Below are 19048 nucleotides of genomic sequence, written 5' to 3'. Positions count from 1 at the left end.
GTGGAAAAAATACTTTAAAATTTTTAACTTTTAAATTGCTGGGAAATGATTTTCAATGTGTTTTCCTTTCTATTTGGGACAAATTCCAGGATGTTCAGGTTTTCTGTGGAGGATCAATCCTGAGTTTAAACCAGTGGAGGACAGTTTTATCTTGAACATTCAAATTTGTATTCAAGAAAATGCTTGCATTATACAAAATTATTGAGGAAATGTTACAGGTCTGTGTGCAGCTCTTACTTTTGTGAGCTTCTGAGAATATCTTTACTTCGAGTCAGTGATAAGAGTTTTGAAGTATGCCATTTGTCATTTAACAACACAGGGAAACGCAAGTGGAGGAGAGGTGTAGTTTCCCATGAAGTGCAGGAGGACTGCAGTGACAAATGCAAACACATTAATACATTGAAAAAGGATTTTTCAAGAGAGATTTGATTCCCGAGTTCCTCAGTTTTGTCTTGAACATGTCATGTACTATGGTTCTTCCTCCTTGGTTTTGCCTGTTCTAAGTTTAGCCCATGGTAACCTTTTACAATTAGAGAAACCTGAGTGGTAAATTGTAGGGTCCCAGGAGGTTGCAAAACTCTGTTCATCAGGATCTCATGACATAACCTGGCCTTTACAGTATAATCAGTTTGGTGCAAAATCTTTGTCAGCCAAATGCGATGGGTACTTATGATGCCTTAGGGCTGGGTTTTTCTGTTTTGTCTGATAGCACTGAGTGGTGCTAGGATCTTCATGGGGTGATGGGGGTAGGTGTCACGATCCAAGCAGGAATCGTGATAGGGTCGTGTGATCTCAGAGTGCAAAAAGTACTCGAGGGGACAACAGTTTAATCATATAACAAATGCACCTTTATTGAGTGCCAACAACACTTGCGACAGAGGGAGTGAGAAAGGAAAAATAGGATACAGAGCGAGGAAAGGGGGGCAGGGGGATATAGCTACCAACGGCAGAGGCGTCCTCGTGGCGTGGCGTCCGGCCAATGGATCCGTCTTCTGTCCGTGGGGAGATCTCAAAGTGTGAGTCACAGGGGGAAGCTTTTATAGTCATTTCAGAAGCGGGGGGCACCTGGCCAACATAGGCAAAAGCGGGGGGCACCTGGCCAAGGCGGGCAGAAGCGGGAGGGAGCACCCGAAAGTCATTGTGAGGAGCCCCGTTGCTCTGGGAACCAGGTGCAACCGTTTAGATCGAGCAGGTCTGGGCCAAGCAGGTCTGGGCCTGGTTGCAGGTAAGCACAGGCTGTCCAGCCGTCCATTGTCTTTGTACAAGTTCCCATGGGAGCCAGCTCCGGTCCAGTAGTCACACCTGCAGTTCAGTGCTTGGTACACACACACACCGTGGGTTAGGCCCGAGCCCCTTGCACACAGTCCCTTCCTTGACAGGGGACCTTGACGAAGGTCGTGAGGCAAAACCAGGGACCCTCGGGCCCCGACTCTCACACCACCCCGTGACTCACGATCGTCGTCAAGAAAACTCCGTTGATTCAGCAGCGCGGTTGTGAAGTCTTCAGGACTCATCAAGCCGTCAGTAGCATATCCCGGAAAAATAGGGAAAAAGAGTAGAGGGATAAAGAAAAGTAGGAAAGAGGAAAACAAAAGGAAGAGACAAAGGAAATGAAACAAATTGTTATTAATAATTTTTTCTCATTAAGTTTACAATCAATTAATCATTAGAAAATCAAACAATTCTAGTTAAACAATTTCAATCAATAATAATTACAATAAAACAATTTTCTTTCAAACAATCAAAACAAATCACAAAAAATCAAAAACACAACAATCAATTTAAGATATACAGCAAACAATCTTTACTTTGCTGTTAGTGCAATTCACTCTGTGTCAATAACTTTGGGAACATCCATGGCGAACGAGCTATTGACCAAATTGTGTGCATCCATTACCAAAACCAATCGTTTCATTTGTTTCATCATTTTCCAATTCATGATGTATAAGATTGCTGATAAAACAAAACCAATCAATACCAAAATTAAAAGAACAATAATAGGGTGACACAATTTGTTCAAGACTCCAGTAGCTGTAGGTGACCATCCAAAAAGAGTATCCCACCATTTGTGTTCAGCATCCTTTTTTACTCTTTCCAAAACACGGTGTATCTTTTCTACATTGTGGTATACTGTCACCAAAGTTCTCTGTCCATCTTCTCTAATTTTATTTAGAATGTTATTCAAATCCCGATGAAGCAACAATTGCTTTACCAAAGTAAGGTTCATCCCAATGGGTGTAGGAAATAACTTGTGAATGAGTGTATAATTGGTCTGCAAAAGATAGTGAGAAGTAACTGGAGCTATATAAGAAAAGTCACATCCTTCAATCTTGGTAAAATTACAAACACAAAGATTGGAATGATTTTTAACACCTATTTCTACACCTTCTACAAACACAGAATCACAAATAGTTCTTAAGCATACACAACCATAGCCTATATATACAAGCACTGTCTCAAGACTTTTATTAAAACAAACCTCAAAATGACAAACATTCTGTTCAGTGTCAAGGCAAATGTCCTGAGCTCTAATTGCATTACCTTCACAGATGAACCCTTGTTGTTCTCGGACAATGCAAGCTTCCAAATTAACAGTTTGCCATTTTTTACCAACCTGACGGGCCCATTCTCTATGTTCAGAAGGATAGAGAACAGCTCCATCGTGATTCAATCCTAAAGCAATGACAGGGAAAACTGAATACACTGAAGCATTTTGTATAGTTAGTACAAAAGCTGTGGCCATATTTGTGCTAGGATCATAAGTAAAATTTACCAGTTTCCACCAAGATTGAAAATCCTTTTCAAAATCAGTGGCACTATCCCAAATAATTTTCCGAAATTCGGTGGGAAAAGTACCTTCTTCACCCTCTCTAATTATGGAAGCAGCCACCGATTGCATCCACAGTTGGGCCTGAACACAACTCAAAGCCAGGGAAATGTTATTCTGGGCAATACTAAGTGCATCAATCATTAATTTGTGGTCATTTACATGCACTGTTTCCCAATTTGGAAGTATATTTGATAACAACCATTGTTGGGTCCCCAAAGCTGATAAAGATGAGGACAGGGGCTGTTGCAGTCTTGTCAAATCTCTTGTTGTGGCAGCTAATTTATTCATCAACACTTCTGAATCAATGCTGTTCAAAATTCCCAACCCTGTTCCCACGACACGGGTTGTCTCTTGTCATTCGTTTCTTAGAAGGACTACGCTTCTGCAACCAGGTATCCCACCCCTCAAAAGAAGTCTGTAAAAAGGGTAAGCAAGCTGGCTGGATTTCTGAAATGTTATTCTGCATCAACAATTTTACTTGTTTGAGAGACCAGGTCGGATTAAACAGAATTTGTTGTTGCCCAGTTTTCTTGATGATATATGGCCCAATTTCAAAAATCTTTGGAGTTAACACAACCGGGGGTTGGGAAGTGGGCATCACAACATCCACATCAAGTTCTCCCCAACATTTAGTGTTGTTTTTTCCACACATGATTTTATGGGAGAACTGTATATTGGTTAGATTTAACCAACAGTTCTGATTTTGAAATTCACAAGACAAAACACGGCCATGAGGTCCTATATTGTAACCGTGCACTGGTTCTGCGTGTGTTCCATTGTTCAATTCACATCTTATTGCTATGTCATCACCTTGTGATACCACAAAAGGAGGGAAAACCTTATTTTTGTCATCCACCATTAAAGAGACATTTTCACCCTGGTATACTACCATCATACTCAATATGGGCTTTGCCACGACATTCATTTTAAATTTGTAAACCAAACCTTGCAAACCCGATTGATCTATTTTTTGCCAATTGCATGTTATATAGGTAGGTTTGGTCAGCGTAAAATTGTGCCAACAGTCACCAGATTCGTCTTTACAAAGCCTCGTAATTTCCACATTGTTAGTACTAGGGTCTAAGGGAAAATTACCTACCATCCTTTGACGACAACACAATATGAAAGGAACTTGTTTCTCACATGCCCATGCTGTTGTATGGCAAAGGTTTGCTGTGATGTTGGGGTGCAAGCTGCTTGTAATGTTTGATTCCAAAAAGTTCCCGGCAATGGCAATACTAGAAGCTTTCTCATGTGAAGAGCCCTCTACTTTTCTGCATCCTACCTGAATCTTCTCGCCAAAGGTCCCAGTTAGGGTTCTGGACCAATCTTTCTGGTCCCAACCCCAGTCACTTGAATGGTACACCTCAGAGTCATGTAGTACCACAGTTGCCAGGTTTGGGCGACGATCCCTGGGAAAGGATCCTTGGATGCTGGTAAACCTGACAGTAGCTTCTGACCATGGCCACTCGACAAGGTTTTGGCCATGGTGTTGCGGTAGGATGCAGAGAAGTATTAATATAGGTATCATGTTCATCTGGTACACATGTCCTTCGACGTTCTTCTGAAAGAAAACAAAAACAACAGAGCCTGCCACTAATAGGGCAGAAAATTAAAATGATGGAATTATCCACCGTGTGCTTATCCGATGTTCTTTCCCCAGAGCATCAGATGCAATCCATGCATATTTATTCAGAGGGGTTTTTAACACGAGTGGTACTTCTCCCACTGTAGGGAGGTCCACCAAAACAGGTTGTCCAGGGTAGTGACTTGGGTTCCTTGAATCATCTGGTCCCCGTAAAACAGGAATTATATTTGAAGCCTTTGGGCAAAAAGCAGTGATTTTGGGACAGCCATTTATTCCCCATCTGTCATTTACAGCTTTTAAAGCCTCCCACAGCCGAAGGTCCCAACCTCCTTCCTGAGGTTTAAGAAATCGTTTCAGGAGACCATTAGTTCTTTCTACAATACCATTGGCTTGGGGGTAATAAGGGGTGTGAAAAATCCATTTGATTCCTTCGCCTTTTGCCCAATCTTGTACCACCTTTGCAGTAAAGTGGGACCCATTGTCAGATTGTATTTCCTGGGGTTTAGGAAAAGTCACAAACCACTCTTGCAATGCCTTAACAGTGTTATCTCCAGTAGCTCTTTGAAAAGCCTCGGCTTGAACTAACCCAGACACAATCTCCACCCCTACTAAAACAAAATGTTTACCTCCTGACCTTCTAAAAGGACCGATATAATCTATCTGCCAAGCATCCCATAGACCCTTATTTTCTCTTAAGTGCAAAGGGTCATCCTCCAAAGGGTGTCTTTCAAGCCGTTTTCGGCATTGCTCACAGGCTGAAATGCATGATTTGCACATTTCTCTGGTAACCGGCCAGCCACGGGCATGAGCATCTCTGTATAAATCTTTTGCACCTGTGTGTTTTCTTTTAACATGCAGCCATTCTAATAACCGATCCCAGTCTTCTGTGATTTGTTCCTCTTTTAGGGGATTCAGTCTAGCTAACTCATCTGCTCTATTGTTCCACTCTCCTGCTGAATTCCCATCTGTCTGGTGAGAAGCAACCCATCCCACAGCGAAATTTCCTTGGCTAGCAATGTTTAAGATCTCTTGCCACTTTTCCTTTTGCCATACTGTGATTCTATTAACCTCCCAATCATTCTGTTGCCAGAAAGGAAGCCACTCTGTACAGCCTTTAAACACAGCATAGGAATCAGTGTAAATACAAACAAGGGAAGTATTCTGTGCTTCACGCTTGAAAACACTCCAAACAGCTGTAAGTTCCCCAACCTGTGCGCTGCCTTCTCCTTCCGTGATGATTTGTTCACCAGAAGAAGTGTGTAAGGCTACGGCCCTGTATTTCCATACTTTCCCCTCCCGCTTAGCAGAAGCATCAGTAAACCATGAATTTTCTGACTGTTCGGGGGAAAAGGGAGGGGCTACTTTAATCACAGAAACAGGTTTGTCCTGGCTATTACTCAAGCTCTCAGTTTCTTGAATGGCTAAGTTTTTAACAGCACCTTCAGTGATCTTAAATGTGTTACAGTAATGTTCAATTTGGGCGTACCATTTTCTCACTGAAGCCCTTTGAGCCACCCCGTCAGGGGGGGCAGCCCCAGTGGTAACAATCTTGATAACTTTGAAAGGGCCTCTCAAAACAATGGCTTGTTGCCATGTAATTTTTTCTACTTCAATGAGAGCCAAGCAAACCACAAACAACCCTTTTTCCCAAACTGTGTATCTCTTTTCAGCATCTTTAAAGCCTCGGGAATAAAAACCAACGGGTCTAGTGGGGCCCTCTGGCCCTCGTTGCCAAATATGCACTGATAATCCAGAAAAAGCAAAACCCCATTCTACTTGGAAAGGATCTGTAGGATGAATAGGACCAAGTGCTTGGTGTGCTGTGGCTTCAAAGATAAGTAATTGCAGTGCTTCCTCCTGGGACTGAGTCCAATCCCACTTCACTCCTTTTCTCAGCAACTGGTAAAGAGGTCTAGCAATAATAGAAAAATCTGGAATGTGTTTTCTCCAAAACACTAACAATCCTAAAGCTTGCTGAAGATCTTTTTTAGATTCAGGCATTTTTATTTGATCTAATGAAGTTAGGGTATCAGGGGGAATACATGTCATACCCCCTTTCCACCAAATGCCCAGAAATTTAACTTCTTGTGAAGGTTTCTGAATTTTTTCTGAGGGTATCTGCAAATCAAGACTTTCCAAGTGGGAAATTATTTTCTGCTGAATATCTCCCACTATTTCTACTTCATCTCCCCCCACTAAAATGTCATCAATGTATTGGTACACAGTTACATTGTCAGGTGTAGGTATTAGTTCCAATTCTCTAGCCAAAGCATGATGGGCTAGAGTGGGAGAGTGTCGGTATCCCTGGGGGAGTCTAGTAAAAGTGTATTGTTGTCCCTCCCAAGTAAAAGCGAAACGGTCCATGTCCTCTGGTTGTATAGGTATCATGAAAAACATGTCTTTAACATCTATGGTTGCCATAATGGTGTGAGCCTTCTCTTGAATTGATGTTATTAATTCAGCTAAATTTGGCACAGCTGCGGTAAGTGGATCTGTGTTGGCATTTAGCCTGCGATAATCTACAGTCAATCTCCACTTACCATTAGGCTTTCGCACTGGCCAAACAGGTGAGTTGAAAGGAGAATGTGTATTAATTATTACTCCTTGTTCTCGCAAATCCTGTATAACAGGTTTGATGCCCTCTTTGGCTCCAGAAGGAAGAGGGTATTGTTTCACATTGGTAATTTTGCTGAAAGGAAGTGATGGTGCAATCTGCAGTAACCTTATGTTAAGCTGTGGTATACCAAAAGACCATAAACAGCCCTCTGAATCTGTCCACTGTCTGCCTGCTAAAACATCCATTCCCATCAAGTTATTTTCAAAATCTCCTACTGCTATTTTTATAGTTAACAAATCCTCTTCTCCTGGCAACAAAACCTTAGCTAAAGCTCTGTGTGTAACACTGGGGGTACCTAAAGCATTTAAGACACAATATTGTTTTTTCATCGGAACAACTCCACACTTCCAAGCATCTGCAGTTTTTAATGCAGAAATTTGTGCTCCTGTATCAACTAAAAAGGCAATAAGTACTCTTTTGGGGCCAACTATTGCAGTAATCCATAAATCTCCAGTTGTTTTGTCATGTGTGAGCGTTCTTAAGTACACCCAATCTCCATCCCTCAGCCCACCGAGAGACGGAGAATTTAGTTTAACTGTTTAGATTCAGTGGGGTACACATCTGAAACTAAACGGGTGCTGCGAGCAGGTAGAAACTGTTCTAGCTCAGTGCTTACCTTTGGCTCGGCACCCAGAACTGGTAAAAGAGATTGCTCTGGCTGGGTGCCCGAAGCCTGTGGAGGGGGTGCGGTGGGTTGAGTGTATTTTACAATAGGAGAATGTGGTAAAATGGGTTTAGAAACATGCCAATTACTCACAATTTTACTTAATTTATTAATTGGCAGGCCATCCATGATATCTTTGGGGATCCCCTTTTTCAGCCCCAACGACCACCAATATTGTCGACTGGAGGTTAACCTTCCCCTATCAGTGTTGCCTTTAAAGGCAGTGGGGTTATTAACAGTGGTATGTGGAACACCTTTAGTTTTCTCTGATTTATGTCCTAAGGGAACAATGTGTCTAAGATTTTTAGTTTTTTCAGGTTTTTCTGTTGGAATATCCACAGAACCATATTTCCTATTATAATTGATTAACTCTTCTGCAACTTCACTCCATGTCCAGACTTTACGGTCACGAACAGGAGAGTGTACTTGTGACTCTGGGGGTGTTGGAAAAGAAGTGCTATCAGAATCAGAAGAATCATGTTGATCCTTCAGGTTACCGAGAAACCGGTCTAACCTATCAAGTGGGGTCATTGTAGCTATAGTTTTCTGTAAAAGAATCGCAGTGGGTTTTAGGGTCTCCGGCAAGCCTCGGATTAATGGAGTCATAATTTCAGGCTTTACCGGCAATTGCATAGGTGATTCACAACCAAAAAGTAATTTTCTTTCATGTATCATTTGTAAACAGGCAGCTTTATGAATGTTTTCTAAAATTTGGTCTGAACTACCAACTAGGGCCAAAGGGTCTCCTCTTTCCAAGGCACTAATTCCCCCAGCCCAGTAAGCTGCACGCTGAGTTAGGGACCATGGTCTGCGCTTATCTCCAGTTGTTAAGAAAACACCATGACCCCAATAACCACCAGCCTCTTGTTCTGATAATAAAATTTGATCTCCTCCGGTGAGAGACACTCGGAAGACATATTCTGTTTCTGATTCATGTGGGAGTCGGCTGAAGTCTTTTTTCAATTTTGCTAATTCAGTAGCTGTGTATGGGACTTCTTTAGTTGTAATATGTGGGTCAGTGTCTTCATCATTAATGTAATTGTATTCCATTTTAATTACTGGTCTCAATTTTGGCATCGAGGTTTCAGTTTGATCTGTTTTTTCTTTAGCCAATTCCAAATCTTTTTGTGGATATATTTGATTGTTACAAGGAGATTCCTTTTCCACAGTAATTTGGGAGGGGTCATCATGTTTAGAGTTTTTAACAGATAATTCTTTCAAAGCTGTTTTCAGTAAAAGATTCTCTTTTCTTTCTTGATCTAACTCTTTCCTCTCCTGATCTAACTGTCCTTGCAAAATTGTTACTAAATCCTGAAGAGAGTCTATGATTTTTTGTTCCTCACTCATTTTCACATTACGTTCTGCTATGGCTGCTGTAAGACAAGCTCCCAAAACTGAAGCAAGGACATTCTTATTTCTGCCCAATTTATACTTTACTTCATGTTGCAAAGAAGATATTCTATCAGTTACACTCTCCAAGTTAAACCAGTTATCTTTTGCCCACTCTTCTCCCCCAGGAGAGGGTCGGGCATTGTGTTTTGCCAACAAGGCATAAAATACAGCTTTATCTTTTACAGGGAGCTCCTCAGCCATGTCTGTGTAGGGATCAAAACCACGTCAGGGAGGCACTGCTTAGTTACACACACACACACGCACAGCAGGGCTGTGTCTTCCCTTTTCTTCCCTGGGTGGGTGGGGAGACCTATCTACCTGGGAGGTTCACCTTCAATTACAACACAGGATGTCTCCCCCTAACACCAGGTAGTCAGTCCCGACTTTTGCACTCAAAGTTCTTTTGTGAAATTCTGACAACAGAGCCCTCAATCGAGTTTGGGGTGCTGTTACACCTTAGGTGTGTGCAGTGTGCGAGGAATCAGAGAGGCCCCCCTTGCTTTCTAACCACGTTCACCGAGGTGACGGGCTAGGTGCGGCTGGAGCCAAACTTCCTCCCCCTGGTACAGACTACACACAACCTCGCAACCCCTCTGTCTGTCAGAATCCTGTCCGTGACGCCAATTTAATGTCACGATCCAAGCAGGAATCGTGATAGGTTCGTGTGATCTCAGAGTGCAAAAAGTACTCGAGGGGACAACAGTTTAATCATATAACAAATGCACCTTTATTGAGTGCCAACAACACTTGCGACAGAGGGAGTGAGAAAGGAAAAATAGGATACAGAGCGAGGAAAGGGGGGCAGGGGGATATAGCTACCAACGGCAGAGGCGTCCTCGTGGCGTGGCGTCCGGCCAATGGATCCGTCTTCTGTCCGTGGGGAGATCTCAAAGTGTGAGTCACAGGGGGAAGCTTTTATAGTCATTTCAGAAGCGGGGGGCACCTGGCCAACATAGGCAAAAGCGGGGGGCACCTGGCCAAGGCGGGCAGAAGCGGGAGGGAGCACCCGAAAGTCATTGTGAGGAGCCCCGTTGCTCTGGGAACCAGGTGCAACCGTTTAGATCGAGCAGGTCTGGGCCAAGCAGGTCTGGGCCTGGTTGCAGGTAAGCACAGGCTGTCCAGCCGTCCATTGTCTTTGTACAAGTTCCCATGGGAGCCAGCTCCGGTCCAGTAGTCACACCTGCAGTTCAGTGCTTGGTACACACACACACCGTGGGTTAGGCCCGAGCCCCTTGCACACAGTCCCTTCCTTGACAGGGGACCTTGACGAAGGTCGTGAGGCAAAACCAGGGACCCTCGGGCCCCGACTCTCACAGTAGGGCAGTCTTGTTCAAGGACATTGTCTCCAAGCTCCAGGCCCAAGCACAAACAACCTGGAAGAGGACATACACCCAGTAGTAGCCAATCCCTATACCCTTTTGACTACGCTGACAGACGAGTTAGGGTGGTTTACTGTGGTGGACCTGAAGGATGCCTTTTTTTGCATTCCTGTGCATAAAAACAGCCAAGAGCTTTTTGCTTTTGAGTGGGAAAACCCTCAGACAGAGAAAAAATCAACTTAGCTGGTCAGTGCTACCACAGGGTTTTAAGTGCTCACCGACTCTATTTGGAAATCAGCTAGCAAAGGAATTAGAGGACTGGAAAAGACAGGAGCCAGAAGCAGTTATTCTACAGTACGTAGACGACATCTTGCTCTCAGCCGGAACCAGAGAGGACTGTATACAACTTACTGTAAGTTTATTAAATTTCTTGGGACTGAGTGGGTATAGAGTTTCAAAAGACAAAGCACAGATTGTTAAGGAAACAGTAGGTTATTTGGGACTTGAGATTTTTCATGGACATCGACAGCTCAGCAAAGAGCGGAAAGCCATCTGTTGACTCCCAGAGCCCCACACTACAAGGAAAATGCAAGCCTTCCTGGGAATGGTAGGTTGGTGTCGGTTGTGGATAGCAAACTATGGGCTGCTGGTAAAACCCTTATATGAAGCCTTAAAGGATGCTGAGAGAGGGATTATCATATGGACTGAAAAAAGCAGAGCAGCTTTTAAACAGCTGAAGTGTGGAAATGCATTTTATGGAAATGGTTTGCTCTAGCTCACCCCTGGAAAATGTATGGTTTATCCCAAGTCTGTAACCTCCCTGCAGTATCAAGTTATCTGTAACCTGATTGGCTGGAGAATGTTACCGCGCCCCTTTGAACCTCTGTGATAAGAATGCTAAGGCAAGGGGTCTCACCCTCTTTGCCCCTCTTCCCCTGGAGGCCTCCGGACGCTCCCTTTCCCTTTCCCCCTTCCCCTTCCCCCCTTCCCCATCCCCCCTTCCCATCCCCCACTCCCGCAGGACCATGCTCCCTGCCTGGAGTGGGACTCTGAATAAACCCTCACCTCATCAGCACCCCACCGGCGTCTGAAGTCTCTTTGCCTGCCAGCACAGGAACCCCACGATCCCAAGGACCCCGGGGGTCTCCAGGGAACCCTCCCCGGGGACCCCCCATAAATTTAAACAACAACACTGAAGCACTCTCAGATGTCAGCTCCGGCGCTGGGACTGCCAGACTTAACTAAACCTTTTGAACTGTTCACATATGAAAGACTGAATATGGCTTTGGGGGTACTAGCACAGCACCTCGGGAACCAACGGAGGGCTGTGGCCTACTTCTCTAAACAGCTAGACCATGTTGCCCAAGGCTGGCCAGGGTGCCTGAAGGCTGTGGCAGCCACTGTCATCCTGATTCAAGAAGCCCGAAAGCTCACCCTTGGGCAACACATTGTGGTGTATGTACCCCATGCTGTAGAAGCTGTACTTGAGCAAAAGGGGGTACACTGGTTATCTGGTAGCCAGATGCTTGAGTATCAAGCACTGCTGCTGGAGCAGGATGACGTTACTTTGAAAACCACTTCTGTCGTTAACCCGGCTATGTTTTTGTCTCCCACTTTAATTGACGGTATGCCTGAACATGACTGCTTACAAACAATTGAAGAAGTCCATTCTAGTCGACCAGATCTGAAGGACAGGCCCCTAGAAGATCCAGATTGGGAACTCTTCACAGATGGGAGTAGCTTTGTGAAAAATGGTAAAAGAATGACTGGCTATGCTGTGACCACACAGGACAAGGTGACTGAGGCCAAGGCCCTGCCAGCAGATGTATTATCGCAGAAAGCTGAATTGATCACTCTGACGAGGGCCTTAGACCTGAGTGAAGGAATGAGGGTAAATAGCTGGACTGATTCTAGATACGCGTTCAGTGTTGTCCATGCTCATGGAGCCATCTGGAAGGAGAGAGGACTTCTGAACACTCAAGGCAATCCAGTTAAACATGCTCAACAAATACTTGCTCATTTAGAGAGCATTAAAAAACCCACAGGAGTAGCTATTATGCACTGTAAAGGTCACCAAAAAGGGAAAACTGCTCCAGAATTGGGAAATTGCTTTGCTGATAAAGTGGCAAGAGGAATTGCAGAGAAAGGTATCCTAGCAGTAATTCCACAAAAAGAAATTGATTTATCTGAGTTTACCCCAAAATATGATCAAGCAGATCATAAACTAATTAAGTTCCTTAAGGCTAAGATCACAGAGAGTGGATGGGCTGTTACACCAGCAAATCAGGTTGTAGTATCATCCTTGATCCTTCGGGAACTAGCCCAGAGAGAACATGAAAACACACATTTTGGAGTTGAGAATCTTCTAAAACATTTAAAAAAGGTAGATAGGGAAGGGAATGGCTGACATTGTACAATCAGTAGTGAGTAAATGTGAAATTTGTTGTAAAAACAATCCTGACACGAGGAAAAGAGTGGTGTTAGGAGTAACAAAAGCAGGGGATCTTCCTGGGGAATACTGGCAAATAGATTTTGTGGAGTTACCACGTAAAGAGGGATACCGATACTTGCTGGTACTAGTGGATACTTTCAGTGGATGGCCGGAAGCTTACCCCTGTCGCACCAACACGGCTAGGGAAGTAACAAAAGTCTTGCTTAACCATATAATTCCGAGGTTCGGGGTTCCCTTGGGAATGTCATCATATAGGGGACCACACTTTGTTGCAATAGTGATTAAAGAGATCAGCCAAATCTTGGGAATTACTTGGGACTTGCACACATCATATAGACCCCAAGCGAGTGGTAAAGTTGAATGGGACTCTTAAGACACAAATTAGTAAAATTTGTCAAGAGACATCTATGACATGGGTCCAAGCACTGCCTATAGCCTTACTAAGAATTCGCATCCAACCCAGGCGAAGGGATAACATCAGTCCCTATGAAATATTGTATGGGAGACCCTATCAAATCCTACATATCCCAGGTGAGATTCATATGAAAGGGAAACTTGATTTACAAAGATATTTAATAGCTCTAAGTTCTACTTTGCAGAAGCTTCAAACCTAAGTCGTGTTATCTAGGCCCATAGGATTGGATACACCTGTACATCCTTTCCAACCTGGAGATTGGGTGTATGTTAAGTGGTGGGACAGTGATCCTTTACAAGCCAAATGGAAAGGACCATTTCAAGTCCTGCTGACCACCTTCACCGCAGTAAAAGTCGCTGGCCAAGGACCATGGATCCACTACTCCAGAATTAAGAAGGCTTCTGCCCCTGAGACAATTGCGACAACAAAGACTGATGCAAATGATAATACGTTGTAAATGAATTCTTTTCTATGTTAATTACTGTTTTCTTTACATTTCTGGCTGGGTAAGACATAATTTTTGTTAGATACTCTTACTGTTAGATATTTATTTTTCGCTAGATACTGGTTGCTATTTAGGTAGAGACTCGACAAGGTAGAGGCCTTGTCAAGCCTCTAAAAGGGGGGAAACTGATGCCTTAGGGCTTAGTTTTTCTGTTTTGTTTGATAGCACTGAGTGGTGCTAGGATCTTCACGGGGTGACGGGGGTAGGGCAGTCTTGTTCAAGGACATTGTCTCCAAGCTCCAGGCCCGAGCACAAACAACCTGGAAGAGAAGGGCAAGCCAAAAGGATGGTGTTCGGTGATTCGGGATTATTGATTGGACGGTGCATTGCTATATGCAAATGAATGGAAACTTGTAAAAGGGGTAAGATCTGGGGAAAAGCCCCTTTTTTTCGTCTCCATCTTGGAAATATTCGGGCTGGGCCACTTCTGTGGGTCTGGAGACGCAAGGGCATGGGCTTGAATAAACACTCATTTTGTTCCTTTCACTTTGTCTAGCCTCTGTTTCAGCCTCAAGGCATCACTTACACGTTGCAGGTTTTGTGTATTTGTGTCAAAAATGTGTAAATGAACACAAATTTATTTTGGAAAGACTTATGGCTCATCCAAGGCTCAATACTCTCCCTGTGTTTCTTCCTGAATCAACATACTGTCATGGCATTTCCTTACTATATTTGCATTTGCAAGTTCAAACATGATTTAAAACTGAGAACCACATCTATATGACAAGTTATTTTGCTTCTGCCTGTGACACCATAGATCAAGACCTGTTTTTTTTTGTTTGTTTGGTGTTTTTTGGGTTTTTTTTTTTGGGGGGGGGGTGTTGTTTTGTTTTGTTTTTTTAGAAAGGGGAGAGAAATGCTCATCAGTAGAGATCCAGTACATTTTTTTACCCAACAACCTAAGTTTTTTCCCCTCTCTCATGATGCTTGTACTTCTGTGGACAGTCTAATTATTTGCTTTTCTTTAGTTTGGGTCTTACCTCCTTTTGGCTTGTTGTTTGCTTTTTCTTCTTGGCAAGACTGTTCACTAAGTTGCAACTAAAATCATTAAATGTGTGTCTAGATGCCCAGACCTCTTTACATCTGGAGTGTATTCACCATTTTTTTTTTCAATAAGCTTATCTCCAGTCATCGATGTCATGCCTATTTATGGATACAGGCTGGCTCCTTTCTGAGTCAATATGAGTTTTGCTATTGTTTTCAGTGGAAGTTAGGGTTGTGCACTTGAACATTAAAAAATTTGATGGAGTCTTTAATTAAGTTTGTGAAAATCATTAGAGGATGATAACCTTTCATCCTTCCTGACCTCAGCTGGATTTTGAAAGGACTACCTAAAAGTTAAAAAGTCTGTATTCCTTTTGCAATTCTTTGATCCAGGAAGCCCATTTTATTTTCAAATCCTTTAAATTTCCCATTTTCTGGCTTCATTTTAAATGGTGGTGGGCAGTTTTTCTGCTTTAATTTCCTGCTCGTCATTCTTCCCCATTCATCCCTTCTAAACAAGGTTGCTTGTGAGATTCAGTCCAGTTATTAGGCAGCCGTGCTGTAACACTCCCTTTGAGGCTTTGTCTTCTCTAGAGTAGAGATCTTTGTGCAGAAGTCTTGGATAATGCACTTTTGTGTGTTGAGAAACACTTGAATAAATCCCATACCTTGGGCTTTAGCACAATTTTGAATCTGGTAAAACGTCCATTCAGAAATTAGGGAAATGGGTGTCAAAGTGACTTGAGGAGAAGGCTAGGAAATGGGAGCTAAGCCTTTCTGCCATTTAAAAAAATTCTCCCAAATCTTGTTGTCATGGGTTGGCGCTGGCCAAAATGCCAGTGCACCCATGATTGCATGTTTTTCCTAATGAGCTACTGTGAGATGTGGTCTAGAACACAGCAAGGCAGGCCTAAAACTTGAAATAGAAAGAAAACTTTATTAAACTACATAACAACAGACAACAGAAAAGAAAAGAAAACCCAAACACCCAGAAACAGAAAAGAAAACCTCCCAGAACACTTCTTCTCCTCCCCCCAATTTCCATCCCTTGCATGCTCTAACCGTTAACACTTGCACATTACCCTCATCTTACTTGCTTAAACCTTCCACAACCCTGGGTTCCCAATCCAAGTCACCATCCCTTAAAAAAAACCCAATCTTCAATCCATCCAGGGAGAGAGGAGTCTCTCTCACACCACAGACCCCCCACAGGAAACACAGGTCCATCCTCCCGTGTTCCCATGTCACCCATGGCACCACCCAGAGAATTCTACCAGGGTGACACCCTCCTTTCCAGGTCCAGTGCTCTCACCACCGTCCATGGACCAAAACCGCATATAGGGCTCTTTTAAGGATGTTTGGACAAGTACCAAAAACCAGCCATCTTCTCATATTGGGACAAGCAGTCACCCCCACATTTACCCCTGGGGCTGAGGGTTCCAAGAACGAGGCCACAAAGTCTTTGGTTTTGAGCCAAATGCATCCACCCAAATACAGTCTTATGCTCAGGAGAGTTCAGGGTCCGTCTATGGTTAACATTACGCAAGAAAAGTCCAGCCCAAAAGACCACTCCTCTTCATCTCTAGCAATTGAGGGGGGTTCTTTTCATCGTCCTTTATCATCTCCGTCCCAGGCTGTCCCTCTCTCTTCTGAAACCACCAGCCATGAGAATCAATGTCAGGGACCAGTTCTCCTCTGCCTTAGAAAGAGTTAAAAGCTTGTGTCTCCCGGCAAGGCCACAGGCTCAGGCACTGGCAGGCTCCAGCAGGTCCCACACGCAGCAGCTCGGCACCTTCTCCCTGGGGAGGGGGGGGGGGAGACGGGACGAGGGGGGGGAACGAGACGAGGGACGGAAGGAAGCTCCAGAGTTCTCCACCCCTCCATCCTGGATGGGGCTGGCTCAGGTCCAGTCCAGTTCTCTCTCTTTCCCCCCCCTAGGGCCTGGGGCCTACCTCAGCCTGACCACCTGGCCCCCCTCCCCCACCCAGCCTGGGTAGGGGAGGAGGGAAAAGGTGCTCCTCTGCTGAAAGCAGAGCCAGAAAAGAGGAAGTCCCTCTAGGAGTCCTTGCTTTTAACCCCTTGTGTCCTCAGAGGTGTGTCCAACCCCTCAGTGGCCACTGAAGGTGCCAACATTCAAACCTGACCACTGATTGGTTTGACCTCAGCTTCCTGAAAAAACTCATTTCCCCTCAAACCAGGACACTTGTGAAAAAAATGTTTATTGATACTTCGGCAATTCTCAATCCTGCAGTTTGATCTATAACTTGATATCAAGGTGTCTGCCTATGTTTAACACATCAGAGATTTGGTGTGAAGTTTGGTTGCTCTGAAATAAGGGACAAATTTCTCATTTCTTCCCAAAGTTAGGAAAAGAGGCGTTCTGATCCACACAGTTGAGCTGCCTGTTCTAGGATAAAAGCCTTCTTGTTAGATTGCAAGGGTTTAAAAAAAAATGAACTCTGCTTTCAGTCTTAGCTGCAAATCTTTTTGGGGGAAACTTGCTTTATTTACTTTGAATTCCAGGTCAAGATGGAAAGCAGCAGTGAAAGGTACTCAGTCTCTCTAGGATTCCTACCTGCCTTTAGTCTGGATTAAAGTTTGGGTAAATTGTTAATTTTCCTGCACTGTTTTGCTTACCCTTTTGTAGAACCAGAATAAATTATATTGGATCAGCAGATTTTGACTGATTTCTAGCCTTACAGTGTCCTGAACTCAAACCCCAGATGCTAACGCTATTAAAGACTCAAAATCTGGTGTACACATTTGGATTCAAAGCCAAATGTTGTGACTGGTATTAATTTTAAAATATACTTGCTAAGCTTATCATTCCTTCTCCAACACTCCCTAATTTCATTACTTACACTTGTTGATGAAATAATTGAAATTAATTGTTATGACTCTTTTTTTCTTTCTTCTCTGCTGTGTTGATTCTTCTCTAGTGTGTTGATTTATTGAATATAAGGTGTTCTTTTTCTAGCATTCTGTCCTCACAACTGCAAAATCCTATCTGATATTTATTAACAAATTGATCACTCCATTAAGAGTTTTAAGCTCTGAGTTTGACTCTTAAGTGTCCAAGTAAGTCCTAGAAACCAAGGCTGACTCCATTTATCTATCATTGATCTTTTAACATGTGCAATCACCATTATACTGGGAAATCCTGTGTTGGGGTAACCATCAGTAAGCCGCCAGTTCTAATGCCTTTTCTAGCCATGAAAGATTCTTATATCTTTTAAACATCTTATTGCTGCTACAATAAGGTTTTTAACTTTTCCACTAATTCTTTCTAAAATCTATAAGGCAGTTGTTTAGATAAATCCTCTTTTATTGAGTTAAAGGTAGCCTGGTGACTACAGCAGCCTGCCAGAGCTATGAATGGTAGCAATTCAATTTCTTGGCTATGGATTGGGAAGCTAAAGGGTAATGATTCTACAGCTGGTAAAAATGAAAATTCTGATAAATTATTTTCATCTTAATTTTTTTATTAAAAAGAAGAAAAAATTAAAAAATTGAAAAATTGAAAAATATTTATAAACATAAAGAAATGCTTGTTCTTTGTACAGTGATTTTTGCAGACCATTAACCTGAATCAGCTATTTGCATGTTAAACTAAAGCTGAAGAGAAGATGTAAATATTCCAGATACTATTTGTTCTTCAATAGGAAGCATTGAATGGGTGTGATTTTTTTTTCTTTTTCTTTTTCCTTGTTCTGCTTTTCTTTTAGTAGCCAACCAAATCTAATGAACTTTAGCAGTGTCTGAAGTCGCTGAAATTTTTTGTGCAAGTAAACTGTCTCATTAGATGCAATAGGAAAACCTTTACACAAATTAGCCTAGTTTTACTCCTTAATCAGACTTAAAGAGGACACCAAAGGCAGTGACGTTATCTTGCATCCCAGAAAAACACAGAGTGGGATGTGTGGGATTTCTTTGAAGTATCACAGTATCTACTTCTTCAGTTAGTCACGTTCCCATTAATAACATTGCTTGAACAAAACCAAGGCTAGGTGATTTATATAGTGGAATGCTGCTTAGCCTGTCTCAGGTTCAGTAAATATTTCACTGCACAGTAAAGCTACTGTGGCAGTACCCTGTAGCACTTTTTAAGTACAATTTTGCATGCTGCTGCTGTGTGAAGGTAGGGTGCTTACTGTTAATAGAAGTGAGGGAACTGAAGAAGGAAAATCCCTCTGAAATTATTTAGCAAAATGTTCCCTTTAGTGTAAATGCCTTTCAAGAGCTGCTACTCAAACTAAAGTCTGTTTTAATAGTAACACCTCCA

The 19048-nt window shown here is 43.0% G+C and overlaps 2 protein-coding genes across 2 annotated transcripts; both read right to left on the bottom strand.

The window, feature by feature from the left end:
* Positions 1 to 825: 825 nt before the first annotated feature.
* Positions 826 to 3178, bottom strand: LOC134563397 (uncharacterized). The gene is made up of 2 exons (XM_063421305.1): positions 1096 to 3178; positions 826 to 1065 (listed from the first exon to the last, which is right to left on the bottom strand). The coding sequence occupies exon 1, from the start codon at positions 3116 to 3118 to the stop codon at positions 1826 to 1828; it is 1293 nt and encodes a 430-aa protein (XP_063277375.1). The 5' UTR covers positions 3119 to 3178; the 3' UTR covers positions 826 to 1065; positions 1096 to 1825.
* LOC134563398 (uncharacterized) lies at positions 826 to 10029 on the bottom strand. The gene is made up of 2 exons (XM_063421306.1): positions 9911 to 10029; positions 826 to 4394 (listed from the first exon to the last, which is right to left on the bottom strand). Exon 2 carries the CDS (start codon positions 4365 to 4367, stop codon positions 3132 to 3134), a length of 1236 nt encoding a protein of 411 aa, XP_063277376.1. The 5' UTR covers positions 4368 to 4394; positions 9911 to 10029; the 3' UTR covers positions 826 to 3131.
* Positions 10030 to 19048: the final 9019 nt, after the last annotated feature.

Source organism: Prinia subflava, chromosome W (genome assembly GCF_021018805.1).
Source record: "Prinia subflava isolate CZ2003 ecotype Zambia chromosome W, Cam_Psub_1.2, whole genome shotgun sequence".
NCBI lineage: Eukaryota > Metazoa > Chordata > Aves > Passeriformes > Cisticolidae > Prinia > Prinia subflava.
Note: the sequence above shows the minus strand (reverse complement) of the source record. Positions and strands in the feature narration are given on the sequence as shown.

What these genes read in the sequence shown, in the direction of transcription:
- LOC134563397 (XM_063421305.1), bottom strand. Translation starts at nt 3,118, where the DNA reads ATGAATAAATTAGCTGCCACAACAAGAGATTTGACAAGACTGCAACAG.
- LOC134563398 (XM_063421306.1), bottom strand. Translation starts at nt 4,367, where the DNA reads ATGAACATGATACCTATATTAATACTTCTCTGCATCCTACCGCAACAC.